The sequence below is a fragment of the Neoarius graeffei genome, chromosome 7, assembly GCF_027579695.1.
Source record: "Neoarius graeffei isolate fNeoGra1 chromosome 7, fNeoGra1.pri, whole genome shotgun sequence".
NCBI lineage: Eukaryota > Metazoa > Chordata > Actinopteri > Siluriformes > Ariidae > Neoarius > Neoarius graeffei.
In genome coordinates, this window is record NC_083575.1 from 23402038 (window position 1) to 23421578 (window position 19541).

The window sequence follows — 19541 nt, forward strand, 5'->3', positions numbered from 1 at the left end:
TAAAGAGCCCCTGTATGCTTTGTTGGGAGCTGTCCCTCAGGGCTTTGAACGTAGAGATATGTACCTCTTACAAATCCTCCTAGTAGCAGCTTTTAAAGGGATCACTGTAAATTGGTTGAAACCCACTGTTCCAATGTTTCAGTCCTGGAAAGATCGAGTTTGGGAACTATATAGGATGGAGGCGATAACTCACAACCTAAGGCTCCAGAAAGAGAAACTCCTGAAGAGATGGACTCCTGTATTGCTTATGATGTTTTGAGAACAGAGAGCAAAGCCTCCTCAACCCCCCCCCCTTCCCTCTTGTGTTGTTTGTTTGGTTTTTGTTTTGCTTTTATGGTCTATATGTTTTCATCATATTACTGTCTCTCTAGTATGTATGGTTGCTGATTGTCTGTCTATATTGACTGTTTTTGATTAATTAAAAAAAAAGGACTGAAGGAAAGATGGATGGCACTAAATACAGGGCAATTCTGGAGGAAAACCTGTTTGAGTCAGCCACAGGTTTGAGACTGGGACAAAGGTTCACATTCCAGCAGGACAATGACCCTAAACATACTGCTAAAGCTACACTGGAGTGGTTTAAAAGGAAACATTTAAATGTCTTGGAATAGCCTAATCAAAGCCCAGACCTCAATCCAATTGAGAATCTGTGGCATAACTTGAAGATTGCTGTACACCAACACAACCCATCTAACTTGAAGGAGTTGGATCAGTTTTGCCTTGAGGAATGGGCAAAAATCCCAGTGGCTAGATGTGCTAAGCTAATAGAGACATACCCCAAGAGACTTGCAGCTGTAATTGTAGCAAAAGGTGGCTCTACAAAGTATTGACTTTGGGGGGGAATACTTATGCACACTCCAGATTTCTGTTTTTTCATCTTAATTATTGTTTGTGTCACAATAAATAAAAAAAAAAATGTGCACCTTTAAAGCGGTAGGCATGTTGCGTAAATCAAATGGTGCTAACCCCCCAAAAATCCATTTTAATTCCAGCTTGTAATGCAACAAAAGAGGACGAACACTAAGGGGGATGAATACTTTTGCAAGGCACTGTAAATTGTCTGGAATTTATTTAAAAGATATTTTTTAGAGTTGACATTTTTGCTCTTATTTTTAAGACTGTGCTATTATTTAACATCAGAAAACAAAAAAATTATGTTTTTTCATAATTCTAAAATTAGATTTGTATCACTCAGTGTATCACTCAATATACCACATTATTTTACTATGTGTTTAGAGCAATCATTAAATGTGATTCTAAAGAGTGAACTGCTGACATAAGGATAGGAAAAGTGCTGAAATAGGATATCAATATTATATTACAATATTCACTATTATAATATAATTTCAATATTTATTGAGGAATTGTTGAAGACTGCTGTGTATTTACTTTTGCTGGTGATTTGGTGAAGACGACTTTCTGTATTCCGCTTTGTGTAGTGCTTGTAGTAATGAATGTGACTGTCCTCTTCAAGCCATTTAAAGTCACTGCCATTTGAGGCTCTCCATCCATAGTCTGTATTCTCCAGAGATCCCAGTCCTCTGTTAGGACAGAACCCTTGTATTTAAGCGTGGCCACAAACACGTAAGAAGGTGGAAACCCATCAGGAAACAAAGCCCTATGAAGATTAAAGTCTTGTGACTGTTTGAAAGCAAAACAAACCAATGTAAATTCACCATAAGAACAACAGCATTCTCTCCAGATTGTACCTGGTATCCTCCGTTAAATCATGTGTGGATGTCACTTGGTAGGCTTTCATTCCATAAAGGGATCCTTGTGTCTTTTTAGCTTTTTTTGCCAATTTCAGGTGAAACAGAATATCAAATCCCTTCTCATCCCGAGAGTCAATTGCTATTTTGTTTGGACATACAGTCTCTATGGTATATTAGAGGGGAAACAAAAATGATTGTGTTATTGCACTATGCATGGTCACAGTTGCTTTTCATATCTGTTTAATATTCAAATTCTGTTTCCTATAGTGCCAGGAAAAAATGCAAAACATTCAAAGAATTCTTGTATTCATTTCATTTGGCCTTGCACTGAAGTAAAGAATCAGTAAAGTAAATCAGTAAGAATCAGACCTTGGCACGGAACCCTGGACATCTTGCAAATATGCAAGCTGTCCAAGGTACATCCCAGTCAGTGCAAAAAAACAGATGAGAAATGACCATTATCTTTGATTCATTCCAGAAAAGCTTGAATCTAGTCATACTTTTGAAAATATGATTATATTACCTTTTAAATTTTGAAAAATGCTACATTAATTAATATAACAGTGACCTTGTTTTACTCATTGGAACAACTGCATTTAAAAATGCGAACTTTCAGAATTTTCAGTAGATGCAAAACATTTGAATTTCCATAATAAACATTTTTTTCCCACAATTCTGAAGCAAAATCAGCCATGAATCTTTTACCAGATGTCGTCATGATACGCAGGCTTGACAGATGCAAGTGTAGGACAGTGTATATTAAATAAGTACAGTGATCAAAACCAAAGGACAAGGCAGAATCACAAACCAGAAACAGACAAACAGTCAGCAGTGTGTAAACAGAGCAAATACAAAGTATGAAACCAACTGCTGGAAGCAGAAACCAGCAAGACTGTCTTAAATGTCTTGGTTGTATTGTATTTGAACCCCTGTTCTTGAAGCAAAGGTTATTAAACACTTCACCCTTTCTGCGTCATCATATTGAAGCTTTCACCAGGAGCAGAGTTCAATCAGAAGTACTGTGCCATGCTCCAAATGGCACCTGCAATGCAACTTCAAGTCCACACTTTGGTAATGTTGTTAAGGTGTGGTAATCCAGCATGTATTTTCCTGTCTACTTTGAATGAATCTCACTCATAATCAAAAGGGACTTGGGGTGAAAGGCTGCAGAAGAGTCTGCTTTGATGAGGGCTTTGCCAAAGTTATTATATATGCATGCTGCATAGAGGGCAATCGTGGGCACATTTTTTTAAGCTTAAAATACGAAATGGGACACAGTACAGCCCTCTCAGCCATGCAAAACAGTGGACTATGAGATATAAGTGCACCATTTGATACACAGCCTAACTCTGATTACTTGTCTTATTTCACCATATTGAAAAATTCACATGGTACTTGTACATAAACAGCATGTAGTACCATCACTTTACATAGTCACTCACTTCTTCCAGCTTATCGTACTTATGTGTGTGGGGTCGCTGCCATGTGGACCTTATTGATCCACATCATCTTAATTGTAGCATAGTTTCATGCCAGATGCCCTTCCTGCCGCAACCCTCCCATTTCCAGGCTTGGGAAACAACCATTCACACTCACATTCACATCTACAGTCAATTTAGAGCCACCAATTAGCCTAGCTTGCACGTCTTTGGACTGTGGGGGAAACCGGAGCACCCGGAGGAAACCCACACAGACACAGGGAGAACATGCAAACTCCAATACCATCACTTATATAGTACATTTAATAAAAGACACTTAATTTTATTATTGATTTTATCTACACAATACATAATGACAACCCAGAACATCTTTGTAGAAATGTTTGCAAATTTATTACAAATCAAAAACTGAAATCTCTCAGACCCTTGGCTAAGAGATTTCAGACCCTTGGGTCAGGGACTCCAAACTGAGCTCAGGGTACATCCTATTTGCTTTTGATTATCATGAGATATCTCAAGAACTATGTTCCCAGGAGTACAATGGGCTCCATCATTGTGACATGAAAGAATTTTGGAACTACTATGGCTCTTCCTAGAGCTGGTTATCAGGCCAAACTCCGTAACCATTCTAGAAGGACCTTGGTCAGGGAGGTGACCAAAAACCTAATGGCAGCACAATCAGAGCCTCAGAAGCAGTGATCGGAGAACCAGCCAGAAGGACAACTATCTCAGAAGCACTCCATCAATCAAGTCTTCAAGTAAAAGGCATATGGTATATGGAAGACACTTATGGTAGACACTTAAAAAACACCAAGAGCATGATTCTATAGTTTGATGAGACAATATTGAACTCTCTGGGCTGAACTATGGGGCAGCACCATGGTGTAGTGGTTAGCACTGTCGCCTCACAACAAGAAGGTTCTGGGCTTGAGCCCAGTGGTCGACGGGGCCTTTCTGTGTGGAATTTGCATGTTCTCCCTGTGTCTGTGTGGGTTTCCTCTGGGTGCTCCGGTTTCCCCCCACAGTCCAAAGACATGCAGGTTAGGCTAATTGGTGGCTCTAAATTGACTGTAAGTGTGAATGTGAATGGTTGTTTGTCTCTATGTGTCAGCCCTGCGATGATCTGGTGACTTGTCCAGGGTGTACCCTGCCTCTCGTCCATAGTCAGCTGGGATAGGCTCCACCTAGCCCGCAACCCTGCATAGGATAAGTGGTTACGGATAATGGATGGATGGCTCTTGCTGTGTGTGTGTGTGTGGGGGGGGGGTTCCTCATCAACAGGAATAGGGATGCAGGTTAGAACTGAGGGAATGATGAATGCAGCCAATTATAGAGAGGTCCAAAAAAACCTGCACTAGAGTGCACACATCATCAGTCTGGGCACAGATTCACCTTTGCAACATGCACTGGAACCATCCTAATACCATTTATGATTTATGCATAAGCCTGGTTTTGTAGCTTCAGTTCAGTTTCTGACATTGATTTGAAATTGGAGTTTGTTTGAAAATCAATAATATAACTAAAACGAAGTCAAAACCAGGAATGATGAGTGGACAGTTTATGGGCCCATGTCATCATGTCTTACCATGGACTCCTTAATTGCTTTTCATTACTCTATTAGCTCAAGTAAGATTTGTTATTTGACAAGGAAACAAGGCAATGTGATATGATGCCAGAACGTGTTCATTGCAGTCTGAGGCCATGTTCCTATCAACCTGCTTAATGTACAATTTCAAATTGCAAACTATAAAAATTGAGTAACGGAAACACACAAATTTTTAAAAAGTCAAATATTGCGAAAAAGTTTTGACTTTCACATGAGGTGTGGTTTTTCAAATGATTCGATAAAGCAATACTTCACAAAACTGAAATGGAAACACATTTTTCACATTTATGGTCACATGACATAACATGAAAAGCAAACAGAAATGTTACCTTTCTGAAAAAAGAGTGCTCTGTAAGAGTTATCATGAGAGGAGAAAACCCAGCTTTAATGGCATAACATCACTCAGTGGAAACACAGACCATTCGCAATTGTGTTTTGTCAAAAAATTTTAAATGTCGCTTCTATTGTACATAAAACAGCTATGGAAACCAGGCTTGACTCAATTTCATTTCCTTTTTAAGAGTAAGCCTGAGATGTAAAATAATAATTAAAGTTTATTTTCTGAATTTATAATTTAAAACATTATATTTCATTTGTTACTTCCTACTGTGCTTTATGTTGCAAACTACATACCTGTTAATGTAACTTTGTTTATTTTGTTAGCAAGTTACTGAGCTTAGATTTGTGTAGCAAATGATTTTCTCCATCTTTATGTTAGCATTTTTAAAAGACAGATGAACACACACATACACACACACACACACGCTTTGCTGTGGTTCTGTTTACTGTTTGAACTAAATTTAGGAAATTATCAAAGAAATCATGTTGCACGTGTTTACTATGGAGGGCAAGTGTGTCCTATTTTAAAAACTGAAATTAGACAATGGATGCTTATTAACTTCTTTCTACTTAATTCTGACAAGACAGAAGTGCTTGTACTAGGACCACATACAGCTAGAAATTAGCTTTCTGATTACACAGTAACTCTGGATGGCCTTTGTGTCTTCACGTGCAGCAATAAAACACTTTGGTGTGATTATTGACTCCAGTCTTTCATTTGAAGGTCATATAGGTAATATTACTAGGATAGCCTTCTTTCATCTCAGAAATATTACTAAGATAAGAACTATAATGTCACTACACAGTACAGAAGAACTAATTAATGCTTTTGTTACCTCTAGGTTGGATTATTGTAATGCCTTACTGTCTAGATGTTCCAGTAAGTGTATTAACAAGCTCCAATTAGTCCAGAATGCAGCAGCAAGAGTCCTTACTACAACTAGAAGATATGACCACATCACCCCGTCTCATCCACACTGCATTTGCTCCCAATCAAATGTTGCATTGATTATAAAATAGTACTATTGATATATAAAGCACTGAAAGGTCTCACGCCACAGTACCTAAGACAACTTCTGTTCTTTCATGACCCACCACACCTACTTTAGATTAAAAGGTGCAGGCTATTTGTTGGTAATTCAAATAGTGAAGGCTACAGCAGGGGGCAGAGCTTTCTCTTACAAAGCCCCACAGTTATGGAACAGCCTTCCAAGTAGTGTTTGGGACTCAGATACACTCTCAGTGTTTACGTCTTGGCTGAAAAGATATTTGTTTAGTCAAACTTTTTGTTAATAGCTTTTTATTAGGTAAAAGAGCAGATCTGGAGGTGTGGGGGGCGCACCTAACTCCATTGTGCGTTGTGCAGTTGATCATGTGACCACTCATCGGTGACTTCAGTTCCCACAGTATGGCGGAGGGAGTAGTTGTTCGGGTCTTTATGACCCGCCACGTCTACTTAGATCAAAAGGTGCAGGCTATCTTCTGGTACCTCATATAGTGAAGGCTACATCAGGGGGCAGAGCCTTTTCTTACAAAGACCAGTCAGTTACGGAACAGCCTTCCAAGTAATGTTCGGGAATCAGACACAGTCTCAGCGTTTAAGTCTAGGCTGAAAACATATCTGTTTAGTCAAGCCTTTTGTTAATAGTGTTTATGAGGTAAAGGCGTAGATCTGGAGGGTCCTCAGACATAGTGTTTTGGTAAACTGGGATGTATGGATGCTGTCAGTCCTCCACTCACTTGCTCACTCGAGTTTGTTGACTGTGTAGTGTCTGGCTGCTTTATGTCCCAGGGCGTCCCTGAGTCCCTGCTTGCACTCAGAGCAAAATGTATACTGTTCCTACTCATCAGGTGACATCGGGCATACCTAACAACCTGTGTTTTCTCTTGCATTCTCTTTTTCTCCCTTCCCCCTCTCTGTCTGTCCGTCTGAGTTACATGTCAATCCTGAGATCGAGATGCTGACCTCTTCTGCTCCTCGGACCTGCCTGATCCATCCTGGTGCCCTATGTCTGGCTGGAGTCTCATCACATCGCTCCTGTGGAGGACGGCCCCATATGGACAGTTGAAAGTCACACATGGAAGATGCTCTGGACTCTTACAGTAATGCTTTTATGGCTGAGGACTACAGTGGTGCTTGAAAGTTTTTGAACCCTTTAGAATTTTCTATATTTCTGCATAAATATGACCTAAAACATCATCAGATTTTCACACAAGTCTGAAAAGTAGATAAAGAGAACCCAGTTAAACAAATGAGACAAAAATATTATACTTGGTCATTTATTTATTGAGGAAAATTACCCAATATTACATATCTGTGAGTGGCAAAAGTATGTGAACCTTTGCTTTCAGTATCTGGTGTGACCCCCTTGTGCAGCAATAACTGCAACTAAACGTTTCCGGTAACTGTTGATCAGTCCTGCACACCGGCTTGGAGGAATTTTAGCCCATTCCTCTGAACAAAACAGCTTCAACTCTGGGATGTTGGTGGGTTTCCTCATATGAACTGCGCACTTCAGGTCCTTCCACAACATTTCGATTGGATTAAGGTCAGGACTTTGACTTGGCCATTCCAAAACATTAACTTTATTCTTCTTTAACCATTCTTTGGTAGAACGACTTGTGTGCTTAGGGTCGTTGTCTTGCTGCATGACCCACCTTCTCTTGAGATTCAGTTCATGGACAGATGTCCTGACATTTTCCTTTAGAATTCCCTGGTATAATTCAGAATTCATTGTTCCATCAATGATGGCAAGCTGTCCTGGCCCAGATGCAGCAAAACAGGCCCAAACCATGATACTACCACCACCATGTTTCACAGATGGGATAAGGTTCTTATGCTGTAATGCAGTGGTTTCCTTTCTCCAAACATAATGCTTCTCATTTAAACCAAAATTCTATTTTGGTCTCATCCATCCACAGAACATTTTTCCAATAGCCTTCTGGCTTGTCCACATGATCTTTAGCAAACTGCAGACAAGCAGCAATGTTCTTTTTGGAGAGCAGTGGCTTTCTCCTTGCAACTCTGCCATGCAGACCACTGTTGTTCAGTGTTTTCCTGATGGTGGACTCATGAACATTAACATTAGCCAATGTGAGAGAGGCCTTCAGTTGCTTAGAAGTTACCCTGGGGTCCTTTGTGACCTCGCCGACTATTACATGCCTTACTCTTGGAGTGATCGTTGTTGGTCGACCACTCCTGGGGAGGGTAACAATGGTCTTGAATTTCCTCCATTTGTACACAATCTGTCTGACTGTGGATTGGTGGAGTCCAAACTCTTTACAGATGGTTTTGTAACCTTTTCCAGCCTGATGAACATCAACAACGCTTTTTCTGAGGTCCTCAGAAACCTCCTTTGTTTGTGCCATGATACACTTCCACAAACATGTGTTGTGAAGATCAGACTTTGATAGATCCCTTTTCTTTAAATAAAACAGGGTGCCCACTCACACCTGATTGCCATCCCAATTGATTGAAAACACCTGACTCTAATTTCACCTTCAAATTAACTGCTAATCCGAGAGGTTCACATACTTTTGCCACTCACAGATATGTAATATTGGATCATTTTCCTCAGTAGATAAATGACCAAGTATAATATTTTTGTCTCATTTGTTTAACTGGGTTCTCTTTATCTACTTTTAGGACTTGTGTGAAAATCTGATGATGTTTTAAGTCATATTTATTCAGAAATATAGAAAATTCTAAAGGGTTCACAAACTTTCAAGCACCACTGTACATTTGACTTGCTAACTTTAGGACTGCAGTTGTTATGAACAGTTTTGCACTCAAGTTTCCATCAATGAAGAGTTATAACATCAGTGAAACAGACTTCATGTTAAAACTGTTAAAAATGTTATAATCACGTTGTCTGTTATCACCCAAATGAGGATGGGTTCCCTTTTGAGTCTGGTTCCTCTCAAGGTTTCTTCCTCATGTCGTCTGAAGGAGTTTTTCCTTGCCACCGTTGCCACAGGCATGCTCATCGGGGATAGATTAGGGATAAAATTAGCTCATGTTTAAAGTCATTCAAAGTCTGTAAAGCTGCTTTGCAACAATGTCTATTGTTAAAAGCGCTATAAAAAATAAACTTGACTTGATCTGGAGGGATCTCAGACACAGAGTGTTGTGGTAAACTGGGATGTTTGGATGCTTTCACCCACCCAGTCTCACACTTGCTCTCTGGTTTGCTGACGGTGGAGTGGCTGGCTGCTTTATGCCTCATCGCACCCTCATGTCTGCATTAATTCCTGGGTCTCCCTTTTAATTATGTTGTCATAACTAGTCCTGTTCCTGTTTGAACTCAGTGCAGTGTACACACTGTTCGTAACCATTATGTGAGCAATGAGCATGCATAATATTCTCTCTCTCTTTCTGTCAAGCTACACATGCTACCAGTGATGCTGACCTCTCCTGCTTTTTGGACCTGACTGATCCATCCTGATACCCTACTTCTAGCTGAAGTTCTCATCACTTTGTTTCTGCGAGGGTGGCCCCACATGGACAGCCTAAAGATACACTTAGAAGATGATTTTGTGCAATTAATACAAATCGTTTTCCTATGATAACTTTAGGAATGCAGTTGTGATGAACAGTTTTGCACTCAAGTCGTCATCATCAATGATTAGTTGATAACTTCAACAAAATAGACCATGTTAAAACTATAAGGAATTTCTTGGTTACACAATTGCACTTCTTAACCATATAGGACACGGTTATAGAAGCAAGTTATTTATAATCATGCTATCTGTTATCACCCAAATGAGGATGGGTTCCCTTTTCAGTCTGGTTCATTTCAAGATGTCTTCCTCATGTCATCTCAGGAAGTTTTTCCTTGCCTTCATCACCTCAGGCTTGTTCATTAGGGATCGATTCATATGTTTAAAATTTCTATTTTTCTGTAAAGCTGCTTTACAACAATGTCTATTGTTAAAAGTGCTATACAAATAAAATTGACTTGACTTGATTTGGTGCCTCTTCATCTTCTCCTCCCTTTGTTGCAAGTGTTCACTTTGTAAGGAGTGTAGAAACAGGGAGGTGGTTTACATAAGTGAGGCATGATTAATTGGCACACTCATATGCGTGTTATCTGAAGTTTGGAGACCTGGACTCTGGATAGGTTGCCGGTGAGTTTTGTGTATATTTGTGACAAGATTGCTGGCCAAGGAATTGTAAGAAACTGTTTTGTTTTTGTTTTGTTGTTTTTTTTGGGGGGGGGGGTGTTTTTTTGCTGTGCTGTTTCAGTGGAAGCAGGTAGGGTTGTCGACCTGATATCTAACCTCACTGATAGAACAGCTGGTACTTCACCTGTAATAATTACTCTGACATTATGAATTATTGGACTGAGAGTGCATGGTTTACTTGTTTGAAAAAAAATTCAACTGTAGTGCTAGAGGGAATTTCTGTTTGAAAGCATGTCAAACAGTGACCTATAATAACAAAAAACATTACCCCCACAAAAGTATGCTAATATCATGCTGCTGGAACGCAAGGCTCAATCTCATGCGATACTTGTAGCACAAAGTACCATAAACAATTACCCTTTAAGGTTCAATATAGAATCCAGCAAGAGAGTTTTGCAAGGTCGACTTCAGGAAGGCAGGCTGTTAACCGTCCATAGAGTCCTTCAGGAAACATTTATTTATTTATTTATTTATTAGAGAGGCCAAGAAGCCTTTATTTGTCACATGTACACTCAAGCACAGACTTAAGCACGCAATGAAATTCCTTCTCTGCATTTAACCCGTCTGAAGCAATGAACACACACGTGCACACGCAAGTGAGCAATGGCTCTGAAATTTGGAGACCTGGACAGGTTGCTGGTGAGTTTTGTGCATAATTTGTGACGAGATTGCTCTGATGAGATTCCTTATACACATACCCAGAGCAATGGGCAGCTATACTACAGCACCCAGGGAGCAGTTGGGGGTCAGGTGCCTTGCTCAAGGGAACTTCAGCCCAACCCAAATACCCGGCTGCCCCATGTTAACCTAACCACATGTCTCTGGACTGTGGGGGAAACCAGAGCACCCGGAGGAAACCCACACAGACACAGGGAGAACGTGCAAACTCCACACAGAAAGGCCCCCCCATCAGCCACTGAGCTCAAACCCAGAACCTTCTTGCTGTGAGGCGACAGCGCTAACCACTACACCACCATGCTGCCTTTTCTCTAGAGTGAAACCATTAACAACTGTAGTACAAGATTCAGATAATGTATACAGGACTAGTGTACAGTATAGATAAAACTGTCTATTATGCATCATCGGAGAATGGAAAATGCCCAGAATGCCAGCTATTTAAGGAACATGATTCCCCAGAGCCCAGACAAGTGGGCATAGAAAAGTGAAATGTTCTGTAATGTAAAAATACTGTCAAGTATTAATCTATCTCAATAAGTAAGAGGCATTACTTTAATCATATCTCTCATTCTTGGGAGTAATATAAAACTGTCACTACAGGTAAAAAGTGTTCAATTTCTCTCATAAAGTTAAGACTTCTAAACAGTGTAAAAGAATATTCAATAGGATTGCCACCTCATACTACATATCAGTACTTGAGCTGATACTGACCAGAATGCAAAATAACATTGGATTAGATTGGACATATTTTATGTTTTGAGCATGTTATGGTGACTAGCATAACACAGATCATGTATCTAAAAACAGGGCTCAGTTCACACACTGCCAACATGCCTGTGATGTTTCACATCATCAAGAGGTGACTTTGTTACTATATCAGTATCAGATCATCAGCAGCTATCAGCATTCATGATCTTAATGTTTAAGTTTAAATACAATCAAAAAATGTTTACCTTCACACAGCTTCTGTCGAATAACTTCACGAATCTTGGAGATGGCTTTATAGTCTTCAACATAAAAAACATAGGTTGAAGAAGGCTTGTTGGCAATTGTTTTCAGCTCTGCCTCCTCTGTCTCTGACCCAACACCAATTGCAAAGAGTATTATCCCTTTTTTCCTTGCGGCCTCTGCAGCTTCCATCACTGCATCTTGTGATTTCCCGTCTGTCAGAACCACAGCAATTTTTGAAGCCCCATTCGGACCACGCTCTGATAGTGCAAACAGCTTCTCGTTGGCAAACTTGATAGCTTTTCCAGTGTTGGTGTTGCCCCCCATGTATTCTATGGACTCCATGGCTCTGATTAGGTCTTTGGTTGAGGAATGTTTTCCCAGTGGTATGTGTAAAACAGGTTCATCACTGTATTGGACCACCCCAACTTGGGTGAACTTCTGGCCAATGTTAAAGCTTATTGTGATGTTCACCAGCCACCGTTTAACTATCTCAAAATTTGTGTCATCCACACTCCATGAGCCATCAAGTATGAATACTAAGTCACTTGGAGCTGTTCTGCAACCTGCAAGGCAAAGGAAGCAGGCTTACAAAATGTATTTAGTTGGAAGATCCTTACATATACATATACAGAGTTAACTAACTAAAGCAAGCTCAGTAAATATGTTTTTTATTAACTTGAGACCTAATAAAAAAGCCGCATTGACCATGATCATTAGATGATGTTATCTGAGACAGAAGTCTCCATGCAGTGGTAATGGAAATGAGAGAAGCATCTTACTTAATCTCATGTCCTCATCTTGGGCTGTGCAAAATAAGTGAAGAAACATGAAGTACAGACACCAAAAGACAAAATGCATGGATCTCATTTTGCAACCAATGATCCTGAAGCACCAAGCCTCAGTTTTGTACCTGAAGAGAAATGAAGATATACATATCTTAGATAACCTCAAGTTAAAGACAGCAATTTTGTGGAAACTAAAATGGTTGTAATGGCTTGTTGCATGAACAGCATGCCTTGTTTGCCGTCATTTGAGATGAAGAAATTTTAATTCCTTTTGTTTGTTGTGTGTAAAATACCCATCAGTTTGACTGAAGCAATAACAACAGACACTACTGTATTGGCACCCAGAATGTATACAATACTTACAGCATTATAAAAACTGCTGATTTTTATGACTACTGGTCATGGTTTGGCTATGCAGAATTACATTTTGAGAGGCTTCATGTAACTATGGTTCCTGCGGGAAACCACATATTTTATTATGGTTTCCAGTGGGAGAAAGGTTCGCAGACATTATAAAAACACAGTAATAAACAAGGAACATATATTTCAGAAAGTGCTTTGGCCTGTTGGCCACTTGATCTGCGGCTGGACAAAAACGAGCTCTCTTTATCATTAGCTTAATTATTAAAACTCATAGAGTTTTCAGTTTCATAGTATGTATGGTCTGGTGTGTTATATCAGTGGGTTGTTCGAGGCTTTGACCTCAAGACACAAATATGGCCTCTTGCTCCAGTGCTTTCCCAAATCCCAGTGTTGGTGGGGGGTTGGAGGGTTGGGGGAGGGGGTAATCTGGAACTCACCACCATTTGTATGAGCCAGTCGCCATATCCCCTCCTACTTGCTTTTTCTCAGAACTCGATATTTCTACTTCTCTGCCAATCGCACACGGAATCCATTTACAGTGTCAGACAGTGAAATTCCAGTTCTGGAGAATGACCCAACACATGTATTCATGACAAAGTGAAGACAACTATGTTCCAAAAAAGAGAGAGTTCGATTTAACATTACAACACCTTCCTGTGTGCACAAGACTAAAAATATTTTTGCAGCTAGTATAGATGTTGCACTTAAATGCCCTAAAACTAGCTGTGCAGGTATTTTCAGTTTGTATTATCCACAACATAACAAGGAAAACTCTGTGGAATTTGGTAGTGAGCTATATTCGGCTTGCGTGCTGGTTTATTTAGGACTGATGGGAGACAAGAAACCCTTGTTCAACAGCTAATTCCTCCATGTCATCCAGATGAGATATTGCTGAGTGTTTTCATTGTTCAGTAGCTTTAAAGGACTATCATGCAGGGTTTTTTTTTTTAACATTGTTTGGTTAGTACCTAAAATATCCTTTCTGCACTGTCCAGGGAATTGTGTATGGATATTTTTGGTCCATGCCAACATGATGAACTGCTGTTAACAATTTTCAGCAAACCTCCTAACATGAGAGGAAATAAACAGCCAGGTTTCTTAAGCAACAAGGAGAGCTGAAGCATTTTGTCTGAAATCCCAAAGATGTGACTTCAAATAATTAACACTACAAACCACACTGAGTTGGGATTTTACTGTAGTTATACCCCATGTCAAGCCCCAGTCTTCTTTCCATGTTGGGAATCCCCATTATGATTCCTACAGTGCATACACTTCCACACTGTTATTCCTTTCCTAGCTCTATAAGAAGAACCTACCAAAGCATCTTGTACAAGTAATACAGATCAGCTCTCTTCAGGCTAAAGAGAAAGAGCTTTTCATCAGTGTTGTGCAGTGTCTCACAAAACCAGTCATTCATTCTTCGTATGTATGAAACAATCCCACAGCAAGGAACTGATGATTATTCCTATTGTCTTAAGCATGTTGCCACTGCAGAGAATGACATGCTATATAATAGGGTACTTCATATTTGTTTTTCAATAAGAATTTCTATGCATATAAACTGTAAATATTCTCACAAGAGGATGTGACCCATTCTTAAACCTAGAACACAACCATGAAATGAAAACAGCTCTAGCAAGAAACTTGATTCAACAAAATGCAAAAAAAAGAAAAAAGCCTTTGTTACTTATTAGCTCAACAATGGCCACAGCCAAAAAAAAAAAGATATAAAACAGCATCTCAGTCAACTGGTTCACTTTCTGAGTAACACTTAACTGAGACTTTATTTAAACTTTTAAAACAAAAGTTTAAATAATGCAAATCCAAACAACTTCCAGCCCAATCAGCCATGCAATATAACTAGTGCCATCACAGTGCTAATAAAGACCAAAGGAGAAGAGTTTACCAAAAGTCAGTATGTGCAGAGCTGGATTTCTGCTGAATGAAGTCCCTCTTACATCCTCATAGGTGTGCCGTGGCCATGGTTTCGCAGAGTACTAGACTGCAGAAGAGTTGGAAAGCTGCAGAGTCACAGATGTTGCTCCAGTGAATGTGCCTGCCCTCTCCATCCACTTTCCAACAATCTCTCTCTCTCTCTCTCTCTCTCTCTCTCTCTCTCTCTCTCTCTGTGTATGTGTGTCTGTCTGTTTCTCTCAAACTCTTTCTCTCTGTGTGTCTCTATCTCTTTCTGTCTTTCTCTCTGTCTGTCTTTCTCTGCCTCTATCTTCCTTTGCTCTCTCTCTCTTTCTCTGTGTGTGTGTGTCTCTCTCTCTCTGTCTCTCCCAAACTCTTTCTCTCTGTGAGTATCTGTCTGTCTCTCTATCTGTCTTTCAGTCACTGTATTTGTCTCTCTCTTTCTTTCTCTCTGTCTGTCTTTCTCTGCCTCTACCTTTATTACTCTCTCTTTCTGTGTGTGCGTGCGCACCTTTATCTCTGTCTCTCTCACTCTCTGTCTGTTTCTCTCAAACCCTTTCTCTCTGTGTCTCTATCTCTTTCTGTCTTTCTCTCTATGTCTGTCTTTCTCTGCCTCTATCTTCCTTTGCTCTCTCTTTCTCTCTGTGTCTCTCTGTCTCTCCCAAACTCTTTCTCTCTGTGAGTGTCTCTGTCTGTCTCTCTATCTGTCTTTCAGTCACTGTATTTGTCTCTCTCTGTCTGTCTTTCTCTGCCTCTATCTTTATTACTCTCTCTGTGTGTGCGTGTGCACCTTTATCTGTCTCTCTCACTCTGTCTGTTTCTCTCAAACCCTTTCTCTTTGTGAGTGTCTCTGTCTTTCTGTCACTGTATTTGTCTATATCTCTTTCAGTTTTTCCCTCTATGTCTGTCTTTCTCTGCCTCTATCTTTCTTTGCTCTCTCTCTCTCTCTCTCTCTCTCTCTCTCTCTCTCTCACTTTGGAGAGCAGTCACTCTGAATTTTCAAGGGGTAGAAACAGTTAGAGTATCAGACCATGTTATAGCAAGAAATGACTATACATAGTTTTCACTGACGTCACGGCATTCCGGGGAACGCCCTCCAGCCGCCATCTTGTGGGTCAAACAAAACGGACCATCGCCATTGCCGGCTACGTTATCTCGGATGAATTTATGAAGTTATATAGTCAGTTTTCTAAAATAAAGATCAATGTCAGCAAAATCAAGCAAACAGAAGTATATAGATACATCTCACGATAACGGTATGCAGCCAAACTGGCCTTGATTGGGGGAATTGACCCCTACGAAGTGGACAAAGATGCATTTTCAAGTGACTATGCAGGGCTGCCAAAGCCTGAAACTGCCAAAGCCTGCTCCAAAGCCTGAAACTGACTTCATCAAACATTGCAGCTTCGCGCAAATGTGCGCAGCTTTCCGATTTAAACTGTTTTTTTCTCATCCTTATACTTCCTATGTTTCATGGACTGTAACGGATTTGCTTATTTAGTAATTTTAATACAGAATTTACTTTGAAATTATAATCAGACACTCCAACGCCCCCCCTAAAAAAAAATCGGATCTGCGCGATTCAGCCGTGAAAAAGGCGGCATCCGCCAAAAGGCGCACTGTTTGCATCCCTGGTTGATTAAACACAAATCAAATCATACAGAATAGACCTAAAATGTTTTTCAAAAATGACCCTTGCGTGAGTGAAGTGACAAGTGTTAAATTCGTGACAAACGAGCGATATTAAGTGTACATTACAATGTAAACGTACACTCAGCGGTTCCAGTTAGGCATTCTCCAGAGATTGTTCACATGATGTTTTGGTTTCCAAAAACAAACTTAAACACAATTGATTGTTTATTTAAACAACTTACCACTTATAAAATGATCGGAGCAGACTTTGCTGTGTTTGGAAGGCTGATAATCCTTGCGGTTGAATCTCGCAAGCCATAGATTTCTCCTTTGTATGCTGAGTTTCTTTGTTTGCTCGCCTTCGTGCTCCCGTATAGTGGGAATTCCATAAAAGCTCCACGTGACGTCATCATCTGACCTATTACGACAGCCGTGAATACAACAGGTGTGCACCATTGCTAGCTTTAAATAGCCTGCTTGGGTTCTTTTGAAGACTTTGTACTCGCATGTTACAATGTGTGCTCAGTGACCCGTACGGTAAGCTTGACCCACAAGATGGCCGCCACTAGGGAATCCCCGACTCTGTGACATCATGTGCAAACTATGTATAAACAATATATTTCCAGTCTGCGAATTTGGACTCATCATACCTGCAGAGGGATCAGTGTGAGCAGTTTTCTGGAATGAGGCATAAAATTAGAAAAGTGTTGTGCATTAAGAAACTCACTCCAAAGTGTCAACAAATGCTCCTCTCGTTACTATTGCTCTCAATTTATTCAATTCTTCATAGAAGTGCTTCTTAGTTCACTAACAGGAATTTGAAGCATGTGGTGCAATCCATGAGAAGTGGGATAAAATTAGCACTCGATTCTTTCCACTAATAATCTTACATTAATTTTTGATAGTGCATTAATTTACAGTGAAGACATTCAGCTTCAGCTGCTGAATATACAGTCCCTGAAAACTTTAAGAGGCTTTATGAGGACATAGTAAATGATGCCAAAAAATTAAAATTAAAAAAAGGTTCTGAAGAATATGTACAGAAATGATGCAAAGCCACAATGGTATTCTTTGCTAATAACACTCCATGAAAGTATGGATCAGTGCAAGTGCCTGCATGTGGATTGTTGTATTCAGTAAAAATATTAGAACTCTTCTGGGAGTATGATTCAGTATTTCAAAATATTCTTCACTTTCTCTTGCATATCGAAGCTTAAACCCATATGTTGAGATACTGGAACTGAGAAAAATGTGCAGGTCATCATGCACAACCTGAGCACAGAATTTGCACTATTATGGAAAATTGTCATGAGCCAAAGGTTTCTTGGCAAAAGTACACTACACACTTCCTCAAACAGGGATCTTTGTCATCATGTAACACTTCATCGCTAGGTGAAGACGTTCATTACAGGAAATTCTAAACCAAAAGTAGTTCATTACAGAATATATACTGTAAATACACCTATGCAAACGACATTCCTTTGTTCACTGATTTAATATTTAAAAGTGAAGCTGTATATTCTTGCAAACCTTCATACAATAACTGATTGTAATAGTTGATTGATTTAACTGTAAAAATGACCCATTAATATTATTCATATAGAATCCCATTTCCAAAAAAAATTGGGATGCTGTGTAAACTGTAAATAAAAACAGAATGATATGATTTGCAAATCATGGAAACTCTATAGTTCATTGAAAATAGTACAAAAACAATACATCTTTGAAACTGAAATATTTATTTATTTATTTATTTATTTATTTAAAAATTTATGTTCATTAAGGATTTAATGCCTGCAACATGTTACAAAAAAGTTGGGACAGGACAAAAAAAGACTGGAAAAGTTATTTAGTGAAAAAAACCTAATGTGACTAATTGGCAACAGGTCAATAACATAATTGGGTATAAAAAAAGAGCATCCCAGAGAGGCGGAGTCTCTCAGAAGGAAAGATGGGGAAGGGTTCACCACTCTGTGAAAGACTGCGTGGGCAAACAGTGCAACAATTTAAGAATAACGTTCCTCAATGTAAAACTGCAAAAAAAAAAAATTGGATCACATCATCTATGGTGCATAATATCATTAAAAGATTCAGAGAATCTGGAGAAATCTCTGTATGCAAGAGACAAGGCTGAAAACTGACATTGGATGCCTGTGATCTTCAGGCCCTCAGGTGACACTGCATTGAAAACAGACATGTTTCTGTAGTGGAAATCACTGCATGGGCTCAGGAACACTTCAGAAAACTATTGTCTGTGAAAACAGTTCATTACTGCACCCACAAATGCAAGTTAAAACCAGATATAAACAATATCCAGAAACACTGCCGCCTTCTCTTGGCCCGAGCTCTTTTCCGTTGGACTGAGGCGAAGTGGAAAATTGTCCCAAGGTCTGGCAAATCAAAATTTGAAATTGTTTTTGCAAATCATGGACACCACGTCCTCCAGACTAATAAGGAGAGGGACCATCCGGCTTGTTATCAGTGCACAGTTCAAAAGTCAGCATCTGTGATGGTATGAGGGTGCATTAGTGCACATGACATGGGTAGCTTGTAAATCTGGGAAGGCATCATTAATGCTGAATGATATATACATGTTTCAGAGCAATATGCTGCCATCCAGATGACATCTTTTCAGGGAAGGCCTTCCTTCTTTCAGCAAGACAATGCCAAACCGTTTTCTGCACATATTACAACTGCATGGCTCCACAGTAAAAGAGTCCAGGTGCTAAACTGGCCTGCTTGCAGTCCAGACCTGTCTCCCGTTGAAAACATTATGAAGCGCAAAAGACCCTGAAATATTAAGCAACTGAAATTGCATTCCAGGCAAGAATGAAACATTTCACTTTCAAAATAATAGCAAATGGTCTGCTCAGTTTACAAACATTTACAGAGGGTTGTTAAAAGTAAAGGTGATGCAACACAGTGGTAAACATGCCCC

General features: G+C 39.6%; 1 protein-coding gene across 1 annotated transcript in view; it reads right to left on the bottom strand.

The window, feature by feature from the left end:
* col21a1 (collagen, type XXI, alpha 1) overlaps positions 1-19541 on the bottom strand; it is a 155474-nt gene that overhangs the window by 133514 nt on the left and 2419 nt on the right. The window contains exons 2-6 of the mRNA XM_060924923.1: positions 14964-14995; positions 12689-12819; positions 11912-12472; positions 1710-1875; positions 1390-1618 (exon numbers count right to left, since the gene is read on the bottom strand). Of these exons, the coding sequence (XP_060780906.1) occupies positions 1390-1618; positions 1710-1875; positions 11912-12472; positions 12689-12819; positions 14964-14995 (1119 nt within the window). The remainder of the gene's footprint in view (positions 1-1389; positions 1619-1709; positions 1876-11911; positions 12473-12688; positions 12820-14963; positions 14996-19541) is intronic.